This window comes from Phyllostomus hastatus, unplaced genomic scaffold (assembly GCF_019186645.2).
Source record: "Phyllostomus hastatus isolate PE091 unplaced genomic scaffold, TTU_PhHast_1.1 phas_scaffold_385, whole genome shotgun sequence".
In the NCBI taxonomy this organism is placed as follows: Eukaryota; Metazoa; Chordata; class Mammalia; order Chiroptera; family Phyllostomidae; genus Phyllostomus; species Phyllostomus hastatus.
Window position 1 is genome coordinate 13,124,284 of NW_025334026.1, and position 23,194 is coordinate 13,147,477.

General features: G+C 35.7%; 1 protein-coding gene across 2 annotated transcripts in view; it reads left to right on the plus strand.

Annotated features, from left to right (window-relative positions):
• Window positions 1-23,194, plus strand: part of BAZ1B (bromodomain adjacent to zinc finger domain 1B) — a 75,612-nt gene that overhangs the window by 30,146 nt on the left and 22,272 nt on the right. For both annotated transcript variants that reach the window (XM_045819414.1, XM_045819416.1), the window contains exons 6-11: window positions 1,033-1,230; window positions 9,707-11,408; window positions 16,158-16,296; window positions 17,153-17,286; window positions 19,795-19,900; window positions 20,659-20,757. In XM_045819414.1, coding sequence (XP_045675370.1) covers window positions 1,033-1,230; window positions 9,707-11,408; window positions 16,158-16,296; window positions 17,153-17,286; window positions 19,795-19,900; window positions 20,659-20,757 — 2,378 coding nt within the window. The remainder of the gene's footprint in view (window positions 1-1,032; window positions 1,231-9,706; window positions 11,409-16,157; window positions 16,297-17,152; window positions 17,287-19,794; window positions 19,901-20,658; window positions 20,758-23,194) is intronic.

The window sequence follows — 23,194 nt, forward strand, 5'->3', positions numbered from 1 at the left end:
GTGAGTTGTTCCTACCACATTGAGATGATCCTTACTGAAAAGGAACAGATTATTTCTAAGCCAGAAGAGGAGGTTTCACAGAAGAAAAAGATATCCCAGGAGTAAATGGAAAAAAACACAACAAAAAACCAACAACAAAAAACAAAACTTATGGCCTGGGAGTATATTTTGCATAAAATCAATAATAAAAGTAAAAACAGAAGAAAATGAAAATGTGGAATCCCAGGTTCCGCTGCCAGAGATTTCTCTTATTCAGTAAGTTTGTAGTGAGGCCCAGGTATATGCATTTTAATCGCACCCCAGATGATTCTGATGTTTGTCCTGATTGAAAAATGTTTTTTTTTTCCCCATGGCTGCATGGTATCCAATATATGGATGTACTTTTTTTTCCTGCAAATTTATAAAAACCTTTCTTTACTATCTTGATGAGTTCAGCTGTGGTCAATTATCTTAATTTTAATCATTGTTCAAGTACAGTTTTCTCCTTTTACTCCCATTCTAGCCCACCCAACCAATCCTCCCCACTTCCCACCCATTACCACCCTCCCCCTAGTTTTTGTCCATGTGTTCTTTAAATTTGTTCCTGTAAACCCTTCCCATTCTTCCCTGAAATTCCCTCTTCTCTCCCCTCTGGTCGCTGTCAGCCTGTCCTCTATTTCAGTGTCTTCAATACATGGATGTATTTTAATTTAAAAAGTGAACCCGTTATTAATGTACCTTTTTAGTTTCCCCCCCTTTTTTGTTTTTAATGAGCAGTTAATGATGACCATCCATTTATTTCTAAATTTTTAATAAGAGAAATTGTTGGTTCAGTGAGTATACACATTTTTAGGGCTTTGATACATATTGAAAACTTGCCTAGGGATTAATTAATTAACACTCTGTGAAAATTATTCCTTCTCTTTTTATCTATTTTATACCTATGTTTTATAGATGGAATTACGATTTTTCTGAAGAGAGCACAAATTTTTGTTCTCATTGATTAATTGCTTTTTTACACCTGTGATGGGATATTTATATTTGTTAACCTAGATCATCAGTAATGTGCCAGCAGACAGCTTGATCCGTACAGAACGCCCACCAAATAAGGAGATACTTCGATATTTTATACGGCATAATGCCTTACGGGCTGGAACTGGTGAAAATGCACCTTGGGTGGTAGAAGATGAGCTGGTGAAGAAATATTCCCTACCGAGCAAGTTCAGTGACTTTTTACTTGATCCATACAAGGTAAGGTCACTATTAATTTTTGGACAGCAGGATAGAACATTTAGGTGAATTTATTTTCTCAGATGAGTCCAATAGTATTAGATTTATAGCAAATTTTGAACTCTAACTCCAGATAAGGAATTCAAAAATTTTTATATTTAATCTGTTTCATGTAGGTTGTGTGTTGTGCAAGGTTGGTAGGGGAGAGGATACATTGAGTAACTCCCCTAGTTCAATTTATTTTTTACTATGATTATGTAATTAAAAAACAAACTACATACGTGTGCTTTTTTGCCTCAGATCCTTCTTGGAATGAGGTATGGTATAAACACAAAAAATATTTTGCAAATTGAATCCTAAAGATGAAAACTGGTTTTGTACATCAGAAAAGATGATCAAATAGACTGCCCGCCTTGAAAAGGACTTGGAATGAGTATTGCTTTGTATAACAGGTTAGTAGAAAATCTAGCATTTCCCTTTTGAAACGTCATTTTTTCTTTAATTATCTTAATTGATCTTCAGAACATTCTTATGAAGTTCTGTGGTATGTATAAATACATTAGTCTTACTTTCCAGATGGGGAAACATAGGCTGGTCTAATTAAAAGCAATAGTAAGTGAATGACAAAAGACAAGACATTCGCCTCCAATTTCTGATTGTCTTTTCCATCTTAGGGTTTTTCCAGTAAGATTTTAATGTATGTTATGACAGTATTTATACTTCTCATGTTGGTAAATTTCCTTATTTGCATACTGATGTTTTCACCTGGGTTTCTGGGCCAGAATGCAAAGGAGAGAGCTGCTGGTCCATTAAAACTAAGTGAGTTGCAGGATTTCTCCCCCCTCTCTTGTTTTTAATTGTGAAAAACAAAAGATGTCTTGAGTCATAACTAAATTATTTCAATTATCTTAGTTTGATTTTGCTGACAAAAGTGTGTTGAGAAATAAGTTTATTTCTCCAAACATTGATAAAGTCCTCTAACCATGGTTTAACATTTAGCGTGTTTTTGTATTCTAGAACAGCATGATCAAGCATTAGCTTTTATTGTGCTCTTTAAAGTTTTATTATTTACTTAGAAGAATTTAGGAATTAATTTGCATTTTCTAGATCAGACTAAATTTTCCATGGAACTGTAGTAAACCTAAATTTTTTCCCTCAGTATTTAAAAAACTTTTTTTTAATTTATTGATTTTGGAAAGAGAGAAGGGGAGTAGAGAGAGAGAAAGAAATATTTGTTGTTCCACTTATTTATGCACTCATTGGTTGATTCTTATTATGTGCCCTAACCAATGGGCCACGGTCCTGGGATCGAACCCACAACCCTGGCATATCAGGATGGTGTGCTAATCAACTGAGCTACCAGGCCAGGGCATTAATATTTTCCTTAATATTTTTATTTACTGAGGGGGAATTTTAATTCATTGTAATTTCACTGCTGTAATATTTGTAACTAGATACAGCTTTTGGTGGTTATAACATGAGATTACTATTTTTACTATATGAGAGTCTTATACAAAATCATCTGTGAATGAATGGGTTTTAGACTCAGGCCATTTGAGTCCTTTAATATTTTCCTATTTTTTATTTTATAGTTATCTTTTATGTAATTTTAGTAGTAATTCAAGTATGTGAAAGACTGAGTATTTATGGGTAAAAAAAATCTGTGGTTTATTAGAATGAAAAAACTGATTCATACTTTTTGTAGGAGTCAGACTAGAATTACAGAAACTTATATCTTGAAAAGCAATTTCTAAAGAAATCAGCTACTCTCAAATTTTCTAATGAGGACTTAAAATATTAACTTCATGAAATTTGGCTATAATTCAGATTGAGACTGTGAAGTAGGCTTGTGTAGACTAAATTGTTATAAGAAGATAGTAAATTCTATTTAGTCAAGTAAGAGAAATTGAGACTCATGTAAAATATCCATTCTACAAAATTAAGGGCACATACACATTATCTTTTTACATATTTTTCCTGTCTTCAGCAACACTTTATTATTTCTCAGTATTAACTGTTGGATATTTCACTGACTTTTGTCTCCTGAGTTTTGCATAAAAGTTTTTTCTTCTGTTTTGTAAAATAAATTCTTTTAAAGGCCTTTTGGCATCTTAGCCAAGACAATACAGTAAAGACATAGAAAAATAGACTGTAAAACAGTGCTTTTGGATACTTACTTCATTTAATGCATTAAAAATGAGAGATCACACATGTTCCACCTATCTTAAAGGCAGTAGGTAAAAAAAAGGTTTTCTGTCTTTGTTGTCTTTGATTTTGTAGAATTTAATGTTCTATTATTAGGCTGCTGAACTACAACTATTGTTAAGAGATGAGGCTTGGAGAGAGGAGGTGAGTTCTGAGTAATTTTTTTAGGAAAGGAGTGATGGGGAGAGCTGAAGTGTCAGAGGAAAATTAATTTAGAAGTAGGGAATTTTGAGTGTCATTTGAGTAGGATTGAGTGGGATGATGAGGGTGTTGTGTTGTTTTGCAAACTCGAAAATATAAATGACTTCAGAACAAGCTCTTACTCATTTTATATTGTTAGGTCTAAAATATAGGTAAGTGGCTAGTGAATTCATTTCTTTAAGAAATTCTGCTTGTTGAGAAAAATGCTACTGACAGTAGAGTTTAGGGATAACAGTTTTTTATAGGCCTAATGACTTGGGGGAATGATTAATAAGGTAGTTGGGTAATAACTCATTTAAGATGAAATCAGCTATCTTAGCTCATTTCCTTCTTGTAATACGTACAGCTTTAGTGTTTTATTATCCTATCCATAATCCTATCCTATCTAGTTAAAACTAGAACTCCTAGTTTCAACTGTTACATCCTGGTGGGGAAGCTTTTGGATAGAGACATAACAAGAAAATAACACTTTTAAAGACATTTGGAATCCTGAAATAATGTGGGCTAATTTATTATGGTTCTTAATACATTTTATTTATTCATTTTTTAAATTCAATCTCGATCGTATTTTTTTTTTCCATTACCACTTAGTCCCCTTGTACTCCCCTCCCGCCATCAGTCACCACACTGTTGTCCATGTCTATGAGTCCTTTTTCCTTTCTGCTCAATCCCTCCACTCCCTAAAATTTTCGTCTTTTTTATGGCCGAGTAGTACTCCTCTTAAAACATTTTACAAACATTTTATTTTGAAATAATCTCACATAGAAGAGTTGACAAAATACAATAAAGAATTTCCCTTCAAGTAGATTGTACTCTTCACCTTGATTTGTCAAATGTTGTTACCACATTTGTTTTATTATTTTCTTTCTTTATATACATACGCACAGTATTTTTTTCTGAGACATTTGAGAGTAGGTTGTAAGACAGGATGTTCTTTTATAAAATACTTCATTATGTGATTCCTAAAGACAAGAATATTTTCTAATACAACTCAAGTACGGTTATCAAAATCAGTAGACTAACATTGAATCAATACTGTTGACCTACATTTCGCCATTTATCATAGTTAATGTCTTTTTAGCCCCCCCCCCCATTTTTTTTTGTTTTGGTTTCAATGAGGATCTATTTACCTAGCCCCTCAGCTTTTCTTTGTCTTTTAAAAACCTTATTGTTTTTGAAGATACAAACCAATTATTATACTCCTTAATTTCAGTTTATTTCCTTATGATTAGATTCAGGCTATGAATTTTTGGTAGAAATACTACAGAAATGATGTTGTATTCTTCTCAAATGAGTTACACTGCAAGGCACATGATGTAATTAGTGTATATTTTAAAAGATGTGTCTTATTTACCCTGGCTGGTGTGGCTCAGTAGATTGAGAGCTGGCCTGCAGACCACAAGATTGCTGGTTTGATTCCCAGTCAGGACCCATGCCTGGGTTGCAGGCTGGGTCCCCAGTTGGGCGTATGTGAGAGGCAACCAATTGATGTTCTCTCCTTCTCTTTCTCCCTCCTTTCCCCTCTCTCTAAAAATAAATAAAATATTAAAAGAATATTTTATAGTAGTTTCACAAATTCACTAATAAAGGCCTCTGGAGATTGAGACAAGACTGATATGTGAATGTTGCATTGAAACTCCTCTAACATGATTCCTTGGGTGAATGAGAAGAATGAAATAAAAGTTGGATTATAGAGTGCCAAAATTTTCTAATTTATGGTTCTTGCTGCTTCTATTAAGTTAAATTTAGCATCTGAATGAGCTGCTTTAAAGATTTTTTAAATTTTTATCTTATTTACCAGATTTTCTTATTTGTGGTATTGGTTTCTTCCAGGTGATAGGGAATAAGTATAGTATTGTATATACTGTTTTTCTTACAGCCTCTCATGTTGCTAAGGTAGAAATATTTTTTCACATTTAGCAATTAGGAAGGGAAAACTTTAATACTGTCAATCCAGCTGCCCATTTTTTTTCTCCCTTCCTAGTCATTATTCCAGAAGATGACTTATGTTGAATGGGGGTTAGGGAAGACCCTTAGCACATAAGTGGTTTTATACTTTTTCAGATTCCCCTGAGTCCAGCCATGCCGGCTCCCATTTGGCTGTGATTGCCCCCAGCATGCCCTATGCTGAGATCCAGTTACTGAAGGACTGCTCACTCGGGGAGCTGGCCTGTTGGGAGGGGGTTGGGTGAGTTAAATTTCTTTCATTTTTAAGAGAAAAAAAATTACACAGTGTGACTTGGCAAAAAACACACCTTATGAATGAAAATGGGTAGGTAACTGTACCCCTTCATGGTTAAGCCATCCCAGCTTTTTCTTGCATCATTTCTGAATAACACAATGCTTCTAAGTAGAAGAAATTTAAAGTAACTGAATACTGAATTTGACTTTTTAAATAGAAAGAAATGAAACCAGTAAATTAAGTGACCCAATTAAATAGACCATTTTAAAACAGTGAAAATGAAAGTCTCACATTAGTCTCCTTTTTAGTGATAAATTTCATTTTAGAATGACTTTAAATATAACCTGTCACCCTGATTATTAGAAAAAATGGCAATCTGTGTGTCGGTACTCTGAAGATTTTCCAACGCTATTGAAGAAGATGGTTAACTCTTGGGAGGCACATATTTATCTTTAATTTCTGGCAGGATAGTGTTCAGTCTTATATATGACAGCAATTTTCAATCCATGTGCTGTGGCACACTGGTGTGCTGAAAGAATTTTTAAAACATCCAGTACCAGACTTAAGAGGTCAGAGTCACTGACCTCTTTTCCCTTAGACTGTCAAGTGAAAAAATAACAGCCAACACAACAATAGTTGTCTGGTGTGAATGAATCAAAATTATACCTACCTTTTTGTTAGATTGGCAAGAACAGTATTTTTTGGGGTGTGCTGCAGAATTTTAGTAATTAGTTTATACGTGCCATGAGATGAAAAAGATTGAAAATAGGAGCTGTATGATTTGTTTAAAGATGTTATTTATTTTTAGACAGGGGAAGGGAGTGAGAAAGAGAGGAAGGGAAACATCAATGCGTGGTTGTCTCTTGCACACCCTTATTGGGGACCTGGCCTGCAACCCAGGCATGAGCCCTGAGTGGGAATTGAACCAATGACCCTTTGGTTCCAAGGCTGGCACTCAATCCACTGAGCTGCACCAGCCAGGGCTCTGTGTTTTTTAGAATGGTCTTGAAATCTGGTTCTCTTTGGAGTATTGGTACTGTCATTGTCCACAAGGAAAATGGAATCTTGCATTAGTTATTTTTGCTTATTGTTTTTAACCTTTTGAAATTTATTTCTGGGGAACAAGAACTGGGAAATTCTACTGTGAAAAGCATCTCTTGAAGCACTGATAGTGTTTCTGTTTTGTAAACTACAAAATCACTTTGTCATCCATACTGAGGATGATAGTTGAGGAACAACAAATTTTAGACAGGCACCAAAAACCGCCAGCTGGAGGAGTAGTAACCTGCAATTGCCTATAATTCTTAAAAGGCAGGTTGGCCTTTAAAGTTATAGAACTCGGCCAGAAGAAGGATTTCTTAAGTATAAGCCCACTTACTGGAATTGCATACCATATTTATACCTTTTGTGCTACCTTGGTTCTGTGAGTTTGTTTTTCTGGTTATATTTTCTTTGTTAAAGAATTTTTTAAAATTTTCACCAGAAGATACATGTTTTTATTGATTTTAGAGAGGGGGGAAGGGAGAGAGAGAAACATTGATTGCTTCCTATACATGCTCCAACCAGGGATCAAACCTGCAACCTAGGTATGTGCCCTAATCCAGGATTGAACCCACAACCTTTTGGTTTATGGGATGATGAGCCACCTGGCCAGGGTTCTAATTATATTCTTAATGTTTGTAAAATTGGCATTGTAGTGTAGCTTGTTAAGTTTTATTACACCTGTTTGTTTATCCCTAACAAGAGCCTAGGTGTTATTCTGTATCATCTCTGGGATTTATTTCATCATAGCCATTTCCCTATAGCCTTTTTAAAAGGGCTCATAATTTCATATTTGATAGCCTTTAGGTGTTTCCTTGCCTGCAGTCTCATTTCACACTAATTTGTCTTACCCACTGCCTCCAGACTGCTTCTTTATATGTTGCTGTTATCAAGTTAGTTCCTTCCACTCAAAAACCAGAAGTTTTTTAGAATTTAAGTATTTTAGATATTACCTAGTCTTTCTCTTAATCACTTGAGACAGTACATTTTTTTGAAATTGGCTGTACCTTTTCATTGCTGGCTGTTATGTGTTTACTTTGTGTTTTAGCTGCCAGTTGTTTGTTTTCTTTTTAACTGTATTTTTTAAAGCATAGAAATCAAGTGTTTTTTTTTAAATACTCAGAAACAGTGGTATTAATGACAAGTTGACTGGTTCTAACTTATTAACAAATTCTGTATAATAGGAATAAGGTGCAGGGGTGACCAGCCTTTTGGCATCTCAGGGCCACACCGGAAGAAGAAGAGTTGTCTTGGGTCACACGTTAAATACATTGCAACACATAATCACAAAAAAAATCTCATGTTTTAAGTAAATTTATGATTTTGTGTTTGGCCACATTCATCTGTCTTGGGCCATGGGTTGGACACCACTGAAGAGGTTTGAGGAGACAGGAGAAGATGTGTATCTAAGAAAGTGTAAAATGAATGGGTTAAGGAAATATACTGTGATTACTGGGTGGCATTCAGGACCCATTTAAAGTACTTGGTTATGACTTTAAATAATGCCACATGCTGTGATTGTATCTTTTTCCTAGTCATATTTAGTTGAATATGTGCAGGCCAAGAGTGACTAGATAAAATAGAGAAAGGGAGACAAGAGAAGTGGAGCTTCGTGCAAGATTGATTAATGATTGACTGGAATTTAATCTGGGGAAGAAGGGCAGGGAAGTGTGAGCATGATGAAAATGTGATAAAATTAATAGATTTAAGGTCCTTAACAGATTGAAGTATTACAGAGTTGGGGTACTAGAGGGAGTGAATTAGAAAGATGTGAGAGGATGATCAGAGACCATTATATGAACTTGAGGGTTTAGAGGGTTTATAGTTACTCATATATTCATGGATATGAATTCTTGAATTACGGGGAGAGATCAGAGGGGAGTTTGAGGACCTGTGAGGCCAGGGTCATGAGGATTCTTTATTTGTGAGCAGTGTCTTTGTTGTTAGTATACTTACTGATATATAAGAAAATATGCTTCTGAATTTAGACAAAAATGCTTAAGTGGTAAATTTGAAGCATAAACCTTAAGAAGATAGAATACTCCCAGCTAGAACAAAGGCTTAAAGATAAAAACTCAGCCCTGTCTCGAGAGCAATGCTTTTTATTTTGTGTATATATGTGTGTGTGTATTTAAATCTTTATTATGTTTTTCCATTACCATTTAGTCCCCTTATACCGCCCTGCTCCCAGTAATCACTACACTGTTGTCCATGTCCATGAGTCCTTTTTACCTTTTAAGAGCAATGCTTTTTAAAAAAGTTTTATTTACTTTTAGCAGGGGGGTGGGAGAAGGAGAGAAACAGCAATGTGTGAGAGATAACATCAGTCAGTTGCCCCTCTCTCACGCCCCTAACTGGGGACCTGGCCTGCAACCCAGGCATGTGTCTTGACTGGGAATTGAACCACAGACCTTTTGGTTCACAGGCTGGCACTCAATCCACTGAGCCACACCAGCGAGGGCTATAGAGCAGTGATTTTTAAATTTCTTACATGTTGCTATTATTCTTCATCTGGGATCCATAGAAGGATTCTGAAATTGTATGCATAATGTTTTTTTCTGGGGAAAGAGTTCGCAATTCATTAAAGTATTTAAGAACTTCCAATCTGTGTATAAACAGAGCTAGTTGTATAACAAAATTGTCTAGTAGTGAGTGTAGACATTTAAGCCTGGGTATGAAGAAAATTTTATATTGATATGGCTAAAACATTAGCTAACTTCATTACTTTGATTTTTCAGAGACATAGTGTCTATGAAGAGAAATGAATTTGTAGTTTTACCTAAATTCCAGAGGGCCTTTAGGATACTTGAATATTGCTTCTTTAAATTAGTTTTTAAAATTAACTTTGTTCCTATTCTTAAATTCTAGTATATGACTCTCAATCCTTCTACTAAGAGGAAGAATACTGGATCCCCAGACAGGAAGCCCTCAAAGAAATCCAAGACAGACAACTCTTCTCTGAGTTCACCACTAAATCCTAAGTTATGGTGTCATGTACACTTGAAGAAATCCTTGAATGGTTCACCACTCAAGGTAAAGAACTCAAAGAATTCCAAATCTCCGGAAGAGCATCTGGAAGAAGTGATGAAGATGATGTCTACCAACAAGCTGCATGCTAACTTCCACATTCCTAAGAAAGGCCCACCTGCCAAGAAGCCAGGGAAGCACAATGACAAACCTTTGAAAGCGAAGGGCAGAAGCAAAGGCATTCTGAATGGACAGAAATCCACAGGGAATTCCAGATCTCCAAAAAAGGGCCTGAAGACTCCTAAAACCAAAATGAAGCAGATGACTTTGTTGGATATGGCCAAAGGCACTCAGAAGATGACACGAGCCCCACGAAATTCTGGGACTACACCCAGGTCCTCTAGTAAACCTCATAAACATCTGCCTCCTGCTGCCCTACACCTTATTGCCTACTACAAAGAAAACAAAGACAGGGAGGACAAGAAGAGTGCCCTGTCCTGTGTTATCTCCAAAACAGCTCGTCTTCTCTCTAGTGAAGATAGAGCTCGTCTCCCAGAAGAATTGCGAAGTATTGTTCAAAAACGCTTTGAGCTTCTAGAGCACAAAAAGAGGTGGGCCTCTATGTCTGAAGAGCAACGCAAAGAATACTTGAAAAAGAAACGAGAGGAGTTGAGAGAAAGGTTGAAGGAGAAAGCCAAAGAGCGGAGAGAGAAAGAAATGCTTGAGAAGCTAGAAAAACAGAAGCGATATGAGGACCAAGAGTTAAATGGCAAAAACCTCCCAGCATTTAGATTGGTGGATACTCCAGAAGGGCTGCCCAACACACTCTTTGGGGATGTGGCTATGGTGGTGGAGTTCTTGAGCTGTTACTCTGGGCTACTCTTACCAGATGCTCAGTATCCCATTACTGCTGTGTCCCTTATGGAAGCCTTGAGTGCAGAAAAGGGTGGCTTTTTATACCTGAATAGAGTGTTGGTCATCCTCTTACAGACCTTATTACAGGATGAAATAGCAGAAGACTATGGTGAATTGGGAATGAAGCTGTCGGAAATCCCTCTGACTCTGCATTCTGTTTCAGAGCTGGTGCGGCTCTGCTTGCGCAAATCTGATGTTCAGGAGGAAAGCGAGGGCTCAGACACAGAGGACAATAAAGATACAGCACCATTTGAGGACAATGAGGTACAAGATGAGTTCTTAGAGAAGCTGGAAACCTCTGAATTTTTTGAGCTAACATCAGAAGAGAAGCTACAGATCTTGACAGCACTCTGCCACCGGATTCTCATGACATACTCAGTGCAAGACCACATGGAGACCAGACAGCAGATGTCTGCGGAGTTGTGGAAGGAACGGCTTGCTGTATTAAAGGAAGAAAATGATAAGAAGAGAGCAGAGAAACAGAAACGGAAAGAAATGGAAGCCAGAAATAAAGAAAATGGAAAAGAGGAGAATGGATTAGGCAAAACTGATAGGAAAAAAGAAGTTGTAAAGTTTGAGCCCCAGGTAGATATGGAAGCTGAAGACATGATTAGTACTGTGAAGAGCAGACGACTGCTTGCCATTCAGGCTAAGAAGGAACGGGAAATCCAGGAGAGAGAAATGAAAGGTAAAATCTTGCATTAAGAGAAAAAGGGAAGCTCTTTAGAATATAGTAAACGTAAGGAAATTACTGAGGTAATGGTAGAATCTCTATTTGTCATACCTACTGGTAGTTATTTCTGTATGCAATAATTCAGACCTTAATATGTATGTAGTAAGGTCTAGTATGCTAGCAGAAGTGTTCAGCTTCGCATTCTGCAGTTAATGATAGTTTGACTTAGATTAGTGTGATGTTGACATCTTTTCTGGTTTGGACCAAATCCGCAAATAGGTATAGTGGAAATAACAGGACTTGGGAATTGCTGATATGGGTTCAGACTCCAGCTCTGACTTAGCTATGTTCTTTGGGCCAGTTACTTATGCCTCATATGCTTGTAAAGATTATTGTAATTGAATGACAAGGTCTTTCAAGTCTTCTGCACAGTTGCCAAATTATATATTAATATTCCCCTAATTAAAATACAAAAACATAAACATTTTAGACTTCGATAGCATCATCAAACCTGAACTTTTAAATTAATAGCTTTATTAAGAAATAATATACTATGCAGTTCTTCCATTGATAGTGTCCAATTCAGTGTTTTTAAATACATTCATAGATAATATGCAATGTTCACAATTTTAGAACATTTTCATTATCTCAGAAAATAAACTGCATGCCTTTTAGCTATCATCACCCCTCCTACCCATCCTCTCCAGATCTAAGCAACCACCCATCTACTACTGTCTCTTTAGGTTTGCCTATTCTGACATAATATATAAATGAAGTAATAATAAATAAGTGATCTTTTGTGACTGGCTTCTTTTACTTAGCGTAATATTTTTGTAGTTCATATTGTAGCATATTTCAGTAGCACTTCCTTTTCAATAGCAGAATACTATTCCATTGATAGGATATACCACATTTTATCAGTTGATGGACATTTGATTTGTTTCCACCTTTTTTGTTTTTTAGGAATAATGCTGCTATAAGCATTGCTATACAAGTTTTGGGGTGTATGTATCTTTTCATTTCTGTTACGTATATACCTGGGAATGTAATTGTTGGGTCTTATGGTAACTTTCTATTTTACCATTTGAGGATCTGCCAGACTTCTTCAAAGTGGTTGCATAATTTTACTTTACTACGAGCAGCATATACAGGTTCTGATTTCTCCACTTGTCTGCATCCTCACCAACACCTGTTATTCATGTGATTTTCGTTGTTGTGAATTGGTATCTTATGGTTTTGATAAGCACTTCCTGATGTTGAGCATCTTTTCATGTGCCTGTTGGTCATCTGTATGTCTTCTTGGGAGGAATGCTAATTCAGACCTTTTACCCATTTTCAAATTAGATTATTTGTCTGTCTTTTATTACGGAGTTGTAAGAGTTCTTCGTGTATTTTAGATGCTAATTCCTTTCCCATCAGATACATGATCTACAAATATTTTCACCTATTTTATGTATTGTCTTTTTACTTTTTTGATAGTGTTTGTTGAAGCACAAATTTAAAAACTTTGATGAAGTCCAATTTATCTATTTTTTTCTTTGGTTGCTTGTGGTTTTGGTGTCATATCTGAGAATCCATTGCCAAAGCCAAGGTCATGAAGATTTACCCCTATGTTTTCTTCTAAAAGTCTTAAAAGTTTTAGCGTATACATTTAGGTCTTCGATTCATTTTGTGTTAATTTTTGTCTGTGGTATGAGGAAAGGTCTAAAATCATTCTTTTGCATGTGGCTATCCAGTAATGTCCTATTACCATTTGTTGAAAAGATTATTCTTTACCCATTGAATGAGCTTGACACCGTTGTCAAAAATCATTTGACTGATGATTTTTGGACTCTTGATTATGTTCCACTGATCTATATACATCAGTATTACAGTGGCTTGATTACTGTTTCTTTGTAATAATTTTTGAAGTAGGAGAAACGTGAATTCTCTAACTTACCCTTTTTTCAAGATTGTTTTAACTGAGTTCTGGGTCCCTTGCAATTTCATAGTAATTTTAGAATCAGCTTGTTAATTTCTACAAAGAAGTCATTTGGGATTCTGGTTGAGATTGCTTTGCATCTATAGATGAGTTTTGGGATCTGTACATTAGGACTATAGATTTATTGCCATCTTAGTGATATTTTGTCTTCTGATCCATGAATGAGATGTTTTTCATTTATTTAGACTTAAATTTCTTTCAATATTTTATAGTTTTCAGAATGTAAATTTTGCACTCCTTTTGTTAAATTTATTACAAATTAATCTTGACACCTAAGGTTTCAGCCTCGCCTTCCTCATTCCATATTTTGTCTTCCTTCTTATCTCATGAGCCCCCCCTGGCACCTATCAATCACAGTATTGACTTATTTGATTAATCTTACATTGTACACAAAATTTGTTCAGAATTGCTGTTACTCACAGTAAACTAAGTTTAGTAGTATTTTTGTCTTTAAGACTGAATTATTTTGATCTTTGTTACAATTTTAAACCTTATGAAAGTTGCCAACTTATGAAATGATGGTAAAAACTATTTATTTGTCAAAATGGGTGTGAAGGGTTGAGTAGATATCTAGAAATAGTGTTAAATTATGTGTGAGAGATTTTAGGCTGAGTCAAATAACTTTCTTAGTTCTTTAATTAGAATACATGTAATATTTATTTTAAAACAGATTTTAGGTTGCACTACTTGAGGTCGTTGAAATATCTATGTATGTATATATGCATATTTTGTGAGAATGTGTATATATGTACTTTTCAATTTGAAAGTCAGTATAATTGCATCCCATATAAAACAGCCTGTAGACGAACTCTTTTTATTTTACATTTCAGTGTATTTTACCTGAAATAATGTTTCTTGAGTTTCTGAAGTATTACTGTTATATTTATCTTAACCCAGGATAAGGCTAGAAGGTGATACTCTCCCCCCGCCCCTTTTTAAATTGTTGTTCAAGTACAGTTGTCTCCATTTTCCCATCACTACTTCCCCCCACTCCACTCACCCCCACCTCCCACCCTCAATCCTTTCCCCCTGACTTTGTCCATGGGTCCTTTGTACATGTTCCTTGACAACTCTTCCCTTTCGTTCCTCCCATTATCCCTCTGTCCTCTCCCCTCTGGTTACTGTCAGTTTGTTCTTTATTTCCATGTCTCTGGTTCTATTTTGCTTGATTGTTTGTCTTATGATTAGGTTCCACATTATAGGTGAGATCATATGGTGTTTGTCTTTCACTGCCTGGCTTATTTCACTTAGCATAATACTTTCCAGTTTCATCCATGGTGTCACGAAGTGTAGGAGTTCCTCCTTTCTTTCTACTATGTAGTATTCCATTGTGTAAATGTACCACAGTTTTTTGGTCCACTTATTTACTGATGGGCACATAGGCTGTTGCTTCCAGCACCTGGCTATTGTAAATTGTGCTGCTGTGAACATAGGGCTGCATAGGTTCTTTTGAATTGGTGTTTTAGTTTTCTTAGGGTGTAATCCCAGCATTAGAGTCACTGGATCAAAAGGCAGTTCCATTTTTTAGTTTTTTGAGGAAATTCCATACTGTTTTTCATGGTGGCTGCACCAGTCTCTGCATTCCCATGATATTCTGTCATTGATATGGAGAAACAAGGGACAAAGAGTATTAACACTTTGCCAAAGCCAGTTTTTGAATAGTAGAGTTCAGGTCTTTCAATATCTAGTGCAGCGTTGTAACCACTGAAACTAAATTTGGTTGTCTTTTGATTACTTGCCCTAGATTGTTTTTTGTTTGTAGCTACAGGAGAAGGAGCTTTTTCTTTATTTTGATTCAGCCATCACTCTTTATCATTTACGTTTGTGTACTGATCTCTACTGTATTGTTGCGAACATAGTTCCATCCAGGCTAGAAAACTTTATTAAAGGTAACATGCCATGATGGTTTTAAATAGATGAGATTTGTTTTAACTTTTTAAAAGTAATATTACTAGATTGATACATTTTCCAGATTCTAATATTAGATTGATGCATCTTTCCAGTATTGAAGATGTTGTTATCAGTAGAGGATCGGGATTAAAAATTCTGGCATTGTAAATGGCAACGCTTTATATAAAAATTTGTTAAAGTTATGGAAAAACTTACAAGGCCAAGTAACTGGGCTTTTGTTGTTGAGGGAGATTTCTGTCTGCATAGACTAAACCTATATAATGAATGATCAGACATAAACTGATTAAAGCTTTTTGTATGTGTCCTTAATAGTGCTAATTATAGAAAAGTAGTATTTAGTATGCAATAATTGTTATTTTCCACAAGTGCTCTTCTGCCCTTGCTTTCTCAATTCTTTTTTTCTGTCACAAGGCTAATATGCTCTCATATTCCTCAAGATTGAAATTTATTTTTTTTAATAGCAATTCTAGTTGTATTCATCTCACATTTTGAGGATCCAATGACTGATCCTATCATGAAATGTTTGAATTAATTCCACTTAAGGACAGTTTTAAGGTTACATTTTAAATTATAAATAAAATAAAATCAATTTAGTTATTAGAATTAATAAGTTAAGTTTCAGAGAGACAAGATTTTGCATGGAGTTGATGGCTAAGATAGCACCCAAATTCAAAATACATAGGAGGACCAGATCGAAATTGCTGCCTTTCTGTGTCATTACTTAGAATAACAGCTTAGAATTAGGGGAAGGAAACTAAGGTTTGATTGAATTGTCCTTTATACGAGGCACTTCTCACTCCCTATGTTATTTAATTAGTAAGAGTAGAATTTACTAGAAAAAAAATCTAGTTGATTCTTTTTGTCTTTAACAGTGAAGCTAGAACGGGAAGCTGAAGAGGAACGAATACGAAAACACAAAGCAGCTGCTGAGAAGGCATTCCAGGAGGGAATTGCCAAGGCAAAACTAGTCATGCGTAGGACACCTATTGGTACAGATCGAAACCATAATAGGTAACTTATTTAACTTAATTTTTTTGTCATCTTGTAGGGCCTTTATATTTTTACTAGTTAGGAAACTGTCTAAAGTGCTAAGAATATGTAAACTTTCCTGTTCATGGATTTTGCAAAACAGAATTACTTATCACACATTCATTTAACATTTATTGTGTAGATGGTAGGCTTACAAAATTAAGATATGATCCTGTCCTTAAAATACCACAAATAAAATTATGGTGATAGGTGCAGAGGTCTTTGAAAATGGTATTATAGGCCCTGGCTGGTATGGCTTCAGTGGATTGATCTCTGGCCTGTGAACTGAAGGGTCACCAGTTTGATTCCCTCTCAGGGCACATGCCTGGGTTGTGGGCTGGGTCCCCCATTGAGGGTATGTGAGAGGCAACCACACATTGATGTTTCCCTCCCTTTTCCCCTCTAAAAGTAAATAAAGAAAACCTCTAAAAAATAAAAATGGGATTTTATTTGTTTCTTCATTCACACTATAAGAGAAAGTTTATTTAGAGAGTCACAGATGTAGAAGTGAGCTGTGGAAGAACTGGCTCAGGAAACAAATTACAGAGGCCTTTGGCCTTAGAGTTTAGGAGAGAGAGGCAAGGAAAATACGCCTGCAGGAGGTGGGTAGGGAAAGGCGTGCTCCATAGAGAGAGCTGCCAAAAAAAATTGTATTATATTTTAAATACATACATTGTATGGAATCTAAAGTCAAGAAATATTAGAAATTACAAAAATTACAGCTATTAGACAAGTCTTAAATCCTAAAAGTTTGGTTTTCTTTGTTTTATATTTATGACTGTTTAGTAATATTCTATAATTGTGCTCATGATCTATCATATGTGGTTGTGATTTGTAGATACTGGCTCTTCTCGGATGAAGTTCCAGGATTGTTCATTGAAAAAGGCTGGGTACATGACAGCATTGACTACCGATTCAACCATCACCGCAAAGACCATGCTGGCTCTCCTGATGAGGATTACTGTCCCCGTAGTATGTATATCTATTAGTTATTTTACCTTGCTCAAGTAGGGTAAACATTAAGGGCTGTCTGTCCTCTGTCACCTTTTCCATTTGTAACATTTCTTTATTGCTTTCTTAGGTAGATGTATTTGGGGTAGGAGGATGTGAAATGCACAGAAAGGAGGGAGGAAACTAATGGATGAGTACCAAATTTATTCCAGGCATTGTGTGAAAAGATAAAGAGCTGGAAAACTACGCGTATAAAATCTATATGACTATAATAGCTGTTTGGGGATTAGATTTTGCACACATAGGTTTCAAACTTTGTTCCTTGGAAACCTCTTTGTAGGTACCTCAAGGGTTAGAATTGAGATAAGGGGCCCAAAAAGGCTGTGTCTGCTCCCTCCATTTAAAAAATTCATTTATTTAATATTTATGGATCATGTTTTATGTGCCTACCGATTTTTTCATGTGTTGCAACACAGTAGCAAACAAAACATGTAAAGTTTTGAACTAAAGTTCTATGATTTAACTAAAATTCTAGTGAGGAGAAACAAGGACTATCTAACTAAAAATAACAGAGGGAGGGGGTCGTGAAGGGGGACTGATAATGTTCTTGGTCTGGGTTCTGGTTACATGGGTATGTTCAGTTGGCGAAGTAAATACAGAAGTGTACTTTTCTAAATATATAAATTTATATATTTGTAGAGAGAGAAAATAATACAGTTGACCTTTGAACAACACAGGTTTGAAACTGCACACACAGGTCCACTTAAATATGGGTTTGTGTTTTTTTGTTTTGTTTTTCCAGTAAATATCTGCACTGTTTTTCCTCTGCGGTTTTGAGTTCATGGATGTGGAGAACCAACTTTATGCATTGATCTACCCCATCTCATATAGGGAACTTGAGCATTTGCAGATTTTGGTATCAGCTGGGGGTGGAGGTGCGCCTGAAACAAATCCCTCATGGGTACTGAAGGGAGTCAAGTTTTGGGGAAGTCAAAGTTACATTGATTTTTTCAGGGCAGGGGAGAGCAGTGGGGAAACATGTGGGACCACTATAATTGAACAATTAAAAAAAAAAGTTATACATGGATTTTCAGTTGCCCAGGGGACTGTGCCCCTCACCTTTGTGGTATTCAAGTGTCAATTATATAATACTTCAAGGAAGAAATTAAAATTTTTTACTAATTAAAAAAATTCAGATGGTTAGGTTAGGTCAAGCTTTCTCAACCTCAGCTTTATTGACATTTTAAGTCAGATAATTCTTTGTAGTGGCAGGGGGTCAGGTGTTAATTATGCGTTGTAGGATATTTAGCATTATCCCTGGTATCTGCCCTATAGATGGCAATAATGACAACTAAATATGCATCTGGGCATTTCCAAATGTCCCCTGGTAGGCACCATGACTTCCTGTTGAACCATTGAGCTAGGTGATCAACAAGCTTCCTTCCAGCTCTGTTTTCTATAATCTAATAAAATTTGCTTCTCAAATAATAGATTATGTTTTGGGGGGAAGAAATCTTCAGTTTTTTAAAAAAGTACTTTTAAAAAAGTGGTTTTTCTTCATTTTAGATAAACTTATAACCTAAACTTTAAACTCACAAATTTGATAATAAGGAAATAATACATAGTCCCAAACTTGAAATGTAAGACATTTTTCTGTTAAATTATATTAAGTATTAGACTGTAATATGTAGTGTAAAAATCTAGTTCTGGTAGACTGTAAATATCCGGGTGAGAGCAGTTATGTTTGAGAGTAATAAATGTGAAGTCAGGATCTTCAGGCACGAGAGATTCCAGTGAGCTGAGAGACCATGACTGTTTCTAGAGCTTAGTGGCGGTCCTTAGAAATTGGGCCTACACAGAGCTTCCTGAGAGAATATTGGCATCTGAGTCCCTTCACTTCTGTTACATCTTTGTGGATGTTGTTGCTTTCTTCATGTTTTCTAGTCCCAGCATGTCAGGGTATCTCCAAAATTAACTGAAAAGACTAAAGAAAAGATTGTTAGTATTGCAGGGAAAGAATGGGAGCAGGGGAACAAACCAATTGTAGTATGAGGTAAGGCTTCAAATGTTGGCTTAAACTCTATCTGTATTAGCACATATATTAGTATATAAGAGTTGGTTTACAAAAAAGTTAATCATATCTGACATTTGAAGCTTCCAGGGGTAAGTTTTTAGTAGTTGATATATGTCAATAGACTCTCCCTCACCACAGATGTCTTTGTGTTAACATTGAAGTAAATTATTTTCTTTTATATAAAGAGTTATTTAGGTATTTCTCTTCATGTTAAGTTGCTAAACTCGTAAACTTTGAACTGTGCAGCTGTTCACCTGTATAGAGAACAGATATCTTAGATAATGTGCTAAATGTCAGATATTTAGGAGAAGTTAGCGTCTATTATGCGTGTGGATGGATTTAATAGGCAGCACCTGTGTTATTAGTTGTTAGTTCTGGCACTGTGTACTGCTTAGTTTTGAAACTAGGAATTGGATATTTAACGACATTCAACCTCATGTATTAATTTTTCTTAGGTAAGAAAGCAAACCTAGGCAAAAATATAAGTGTGAATACACAACATGGACCAGCAACAGAAACTACCGTAGAGACCACCATACCCAAACAAGGACAGAATCTATGGTAATATGAGCGTTCATCTGGCTGCTCTTTCTTTTTCTTTTTAATGTTAAAAGATTATTTAATATATTAACACCAGTGAGTTGCTGATTATCTATTAAGATTATTGTGTGTGACTTAGATTTCTTAGACAGGTAAACTCATTGTTTTAAAAGCAGACTTGACATTTTGATAAATATTTGTTCTAATGGTTGGAATTATAATTTTCCCCCTGTAATGTAACCTTGTATGTAATAGATAGCACATAGCATTGGAAATGCTATTCAGTCTGTTTGCAAATAGAAGTATTTAGGATTTTCATCTTCATTAATTAAAAACTAAAAAATTGTATGCATAGCCATTAATCTTCTTTTGTGTTGATTCTGCTTTTAGGCAGAGAGCTAGGTTTTGAAAGGGCTGTTACTTTGTGATCACAATAACTGCTTTAGCTATGATCACCTTTGGTTTAATGACCATTTATCTTTTATTTTTAGATAAGTTCACTCTTTGAAGATATATGGACAAATGTACTAAATGTGCCTATTAACTTTATGAAATTTGTCTCATATTTTAGTAGGAAATATTAGCTCCAAAGTTCAATGTTAATCAAAATTCAGTGTTAATCAAAATTAACATTACACATGGAAATAATAAATTAGTTCTCCCTGTGAGCAAATTTGAAATTTTGCTCTTCCAATCCCTACCATCAACCCTAGATCCTTTTCTTAGTGGTTGACTTTTATTTCTCCCCTCAATTATTCAGGTCTCTTTTGTCCCTACAGGTTTTTATGTGATAGTCAGAAGGAACTGGATGAGTTGCTAAGTTGCCTTCACCCTCAGGGAATAAGAGAAAGTCAGCTTAAAGAAAGACTAGAGAAGAGGTAAGGATTTTCATCTTGTTCCTCACATCTTATTTCTCTTCAGCATTAGATATTATAAAGGTCTTAGGTGTTTTTGCTTATCCATAAAAATTATTAACGTTTTATAAATGTCTGTAATTTTTATATTCCTTTTGTGTGGCATTTTCTTGGCACATCATCCTTATTTGGAAAAATATTCTTTTAAACCATGTATATACAGACTAGCAGAATTAGTCACTGAATAATGTATGCCGTGTACCACACTGAGAGCCCCTTGTAGTTAGGGGCCCTTGCACATGCAGTTCCACATCAGTTGGTAATCAAAATTCTGTCAGTATTCTGTCAGTATTCAAAATAGTCACAAATGAAAACAACCTAAATGTCCATAAACTAATGGATAGATGTAGTTCATATATCCATAAATTCAGCCATAAAAAGGAATGAAGTACTGATACATCCAACAACGTGGATGAACCTAGAAAACATGCTGAATCAGAGAAGCCAGATATAAAAGACTATATATTGCAATGATTCCATTTATATAAGACATCTAGAATAGGCAAATCCATAGATAGAAAGTAGATTAGTGGTTCCCCGGGATTGGGAGATGGGGAGAATTGGGAGTGACTGCTAATAGGTATAGGTGATGGAAGTTTGTTGGAATTAGGTAGTTTTGATGATTCCACAACACTAAACCACTGAAAATGAATGCTTTAAAATGGTGAGTTTAATGTTACGTGAATTATATCTCCAAAAGAGAAAAAAATACCAAAACCCCAAACAAAAACCATTTGTCTACAAAATTAGCATCGACTCTATCTAGGTTTGCTAATGTCCTTTCTATTCTTAGACATTGTTTCTATCAAAGCCAGGGCAAGGTTTTGGCTTAAAGCACTTTTAATTTCTGACTGCATGCTTTCATGGTTGAATTTAGATTTGATTGAAGAGAGAAGAAAAATACTACTTAGTACATGCTCTGCAATTTTGCCAGACTTTTATGGGTATATCATAATTGGTTTTAGCCCACTCCTTAATGTGAAAAATAAAATATCATAATCATCCTGTATTAATACCAATGTCACTAGGAAAATTAAGAACAAATAAGGGAAATTGTCATACATAGAACCACAAAAAAATATTTTCTATGATGTTTCTTTTGTTTAAAATATTTGTGCCCAGGCTGGTGTGGTTCAATGAATTGAGCACCAGCCTGAGAACCAGAGGGTCACAGGTTTGATTCCAGGGTTGGCACACATGCTTTGGTTGTGGGCCAGTTCCCAGTTGAGGGTGTGTGAGAGGCAACAAGTTTATGTTTCTTTCCCTCTCTCTCCCTCTCGTTTCCTCTCTCAGAAAAATAAATAAATTTTTAAGATGTGTGTGGTACCAACCACCACCATACCATACTGTATACTTGAATAAATGAATGAAGGAATGAATGCATGAACAAACAAATAATTTGGTTGGCATATGCATAGGATTGAAAGGACTTCTTCCATTCACTAAATATGAAAATATGAGAATAGATGAAATCCTTCCAGTAAAAGGTTAGAGATTGTAAGGGTTAAAAACAAAACCACACACACACACACACACACACACACACACACACACACACACATTTGGTATTGTTGAACATTAGAAAAATATCCACCTTGTTTTGTTTTACTTGGTTTTGAACTTTTTAGTAGCTCTCAAGTAGTGTAGATTAGTCTTTAGGACTTACTGCTCTTTACTCAGCAGTAAAGAGCCATCCATTTTTTAAAATAACTGAACTGTATTTTCCTTTCTATTATTCCATGACTACAGTTTTTGTGAATCTGCCCCAATTTATCTATTTGTTCTCTTGTTGGTGGTTGAGTTGCTTCTTCTGGGGATGGCCAAGGGGATAGGACAATAAGTCACAAACCATTTTAGGTTCAAATTTATTTTTAAAAAATGCTTTTTAGCCCTGGCTGGTGTGGGTCTGTGGATTGAGTGCCAGCCTACAAACCAAAGGGTCGCCAGTTTGATTCTCAGTTAGGGCACACACCTGGGTTGCGGGGTAGGTCCCCAGTAGGGGGTACGCGAGAGGCAACTACACACTGCTGTTTCTCTCCCTCTCTCTTTTCTTTTTTTAAAAGATTTTATTTATTTATTTTTAGAGAGGGGGGAAGGGAAAGAGAAAGAGGGAGAGAAACATCAGTGTGTTGTTGCTGGTTGCCTCTGGTGTGCCCCATACTGGGGACCTGGCCCACAACCCAGGTATGTGCCCTGACTGGGAATCAGACCAGCAACCCTTTTGGTTTGCAGGCCCATACTCAATCCACAGAGCCACACCAGCCAGGGCTCTCCCTCTCTTTCTGTCTTTCCCTGTCTCTAAAAATATATAAGAAAATATGTAAAGCAATGAAGGATCTAAATTAAAGGGTTTGCAGTCAGTTGTTAAAGTTCAATTAAAAAATTTAACTGTACAAAAGAA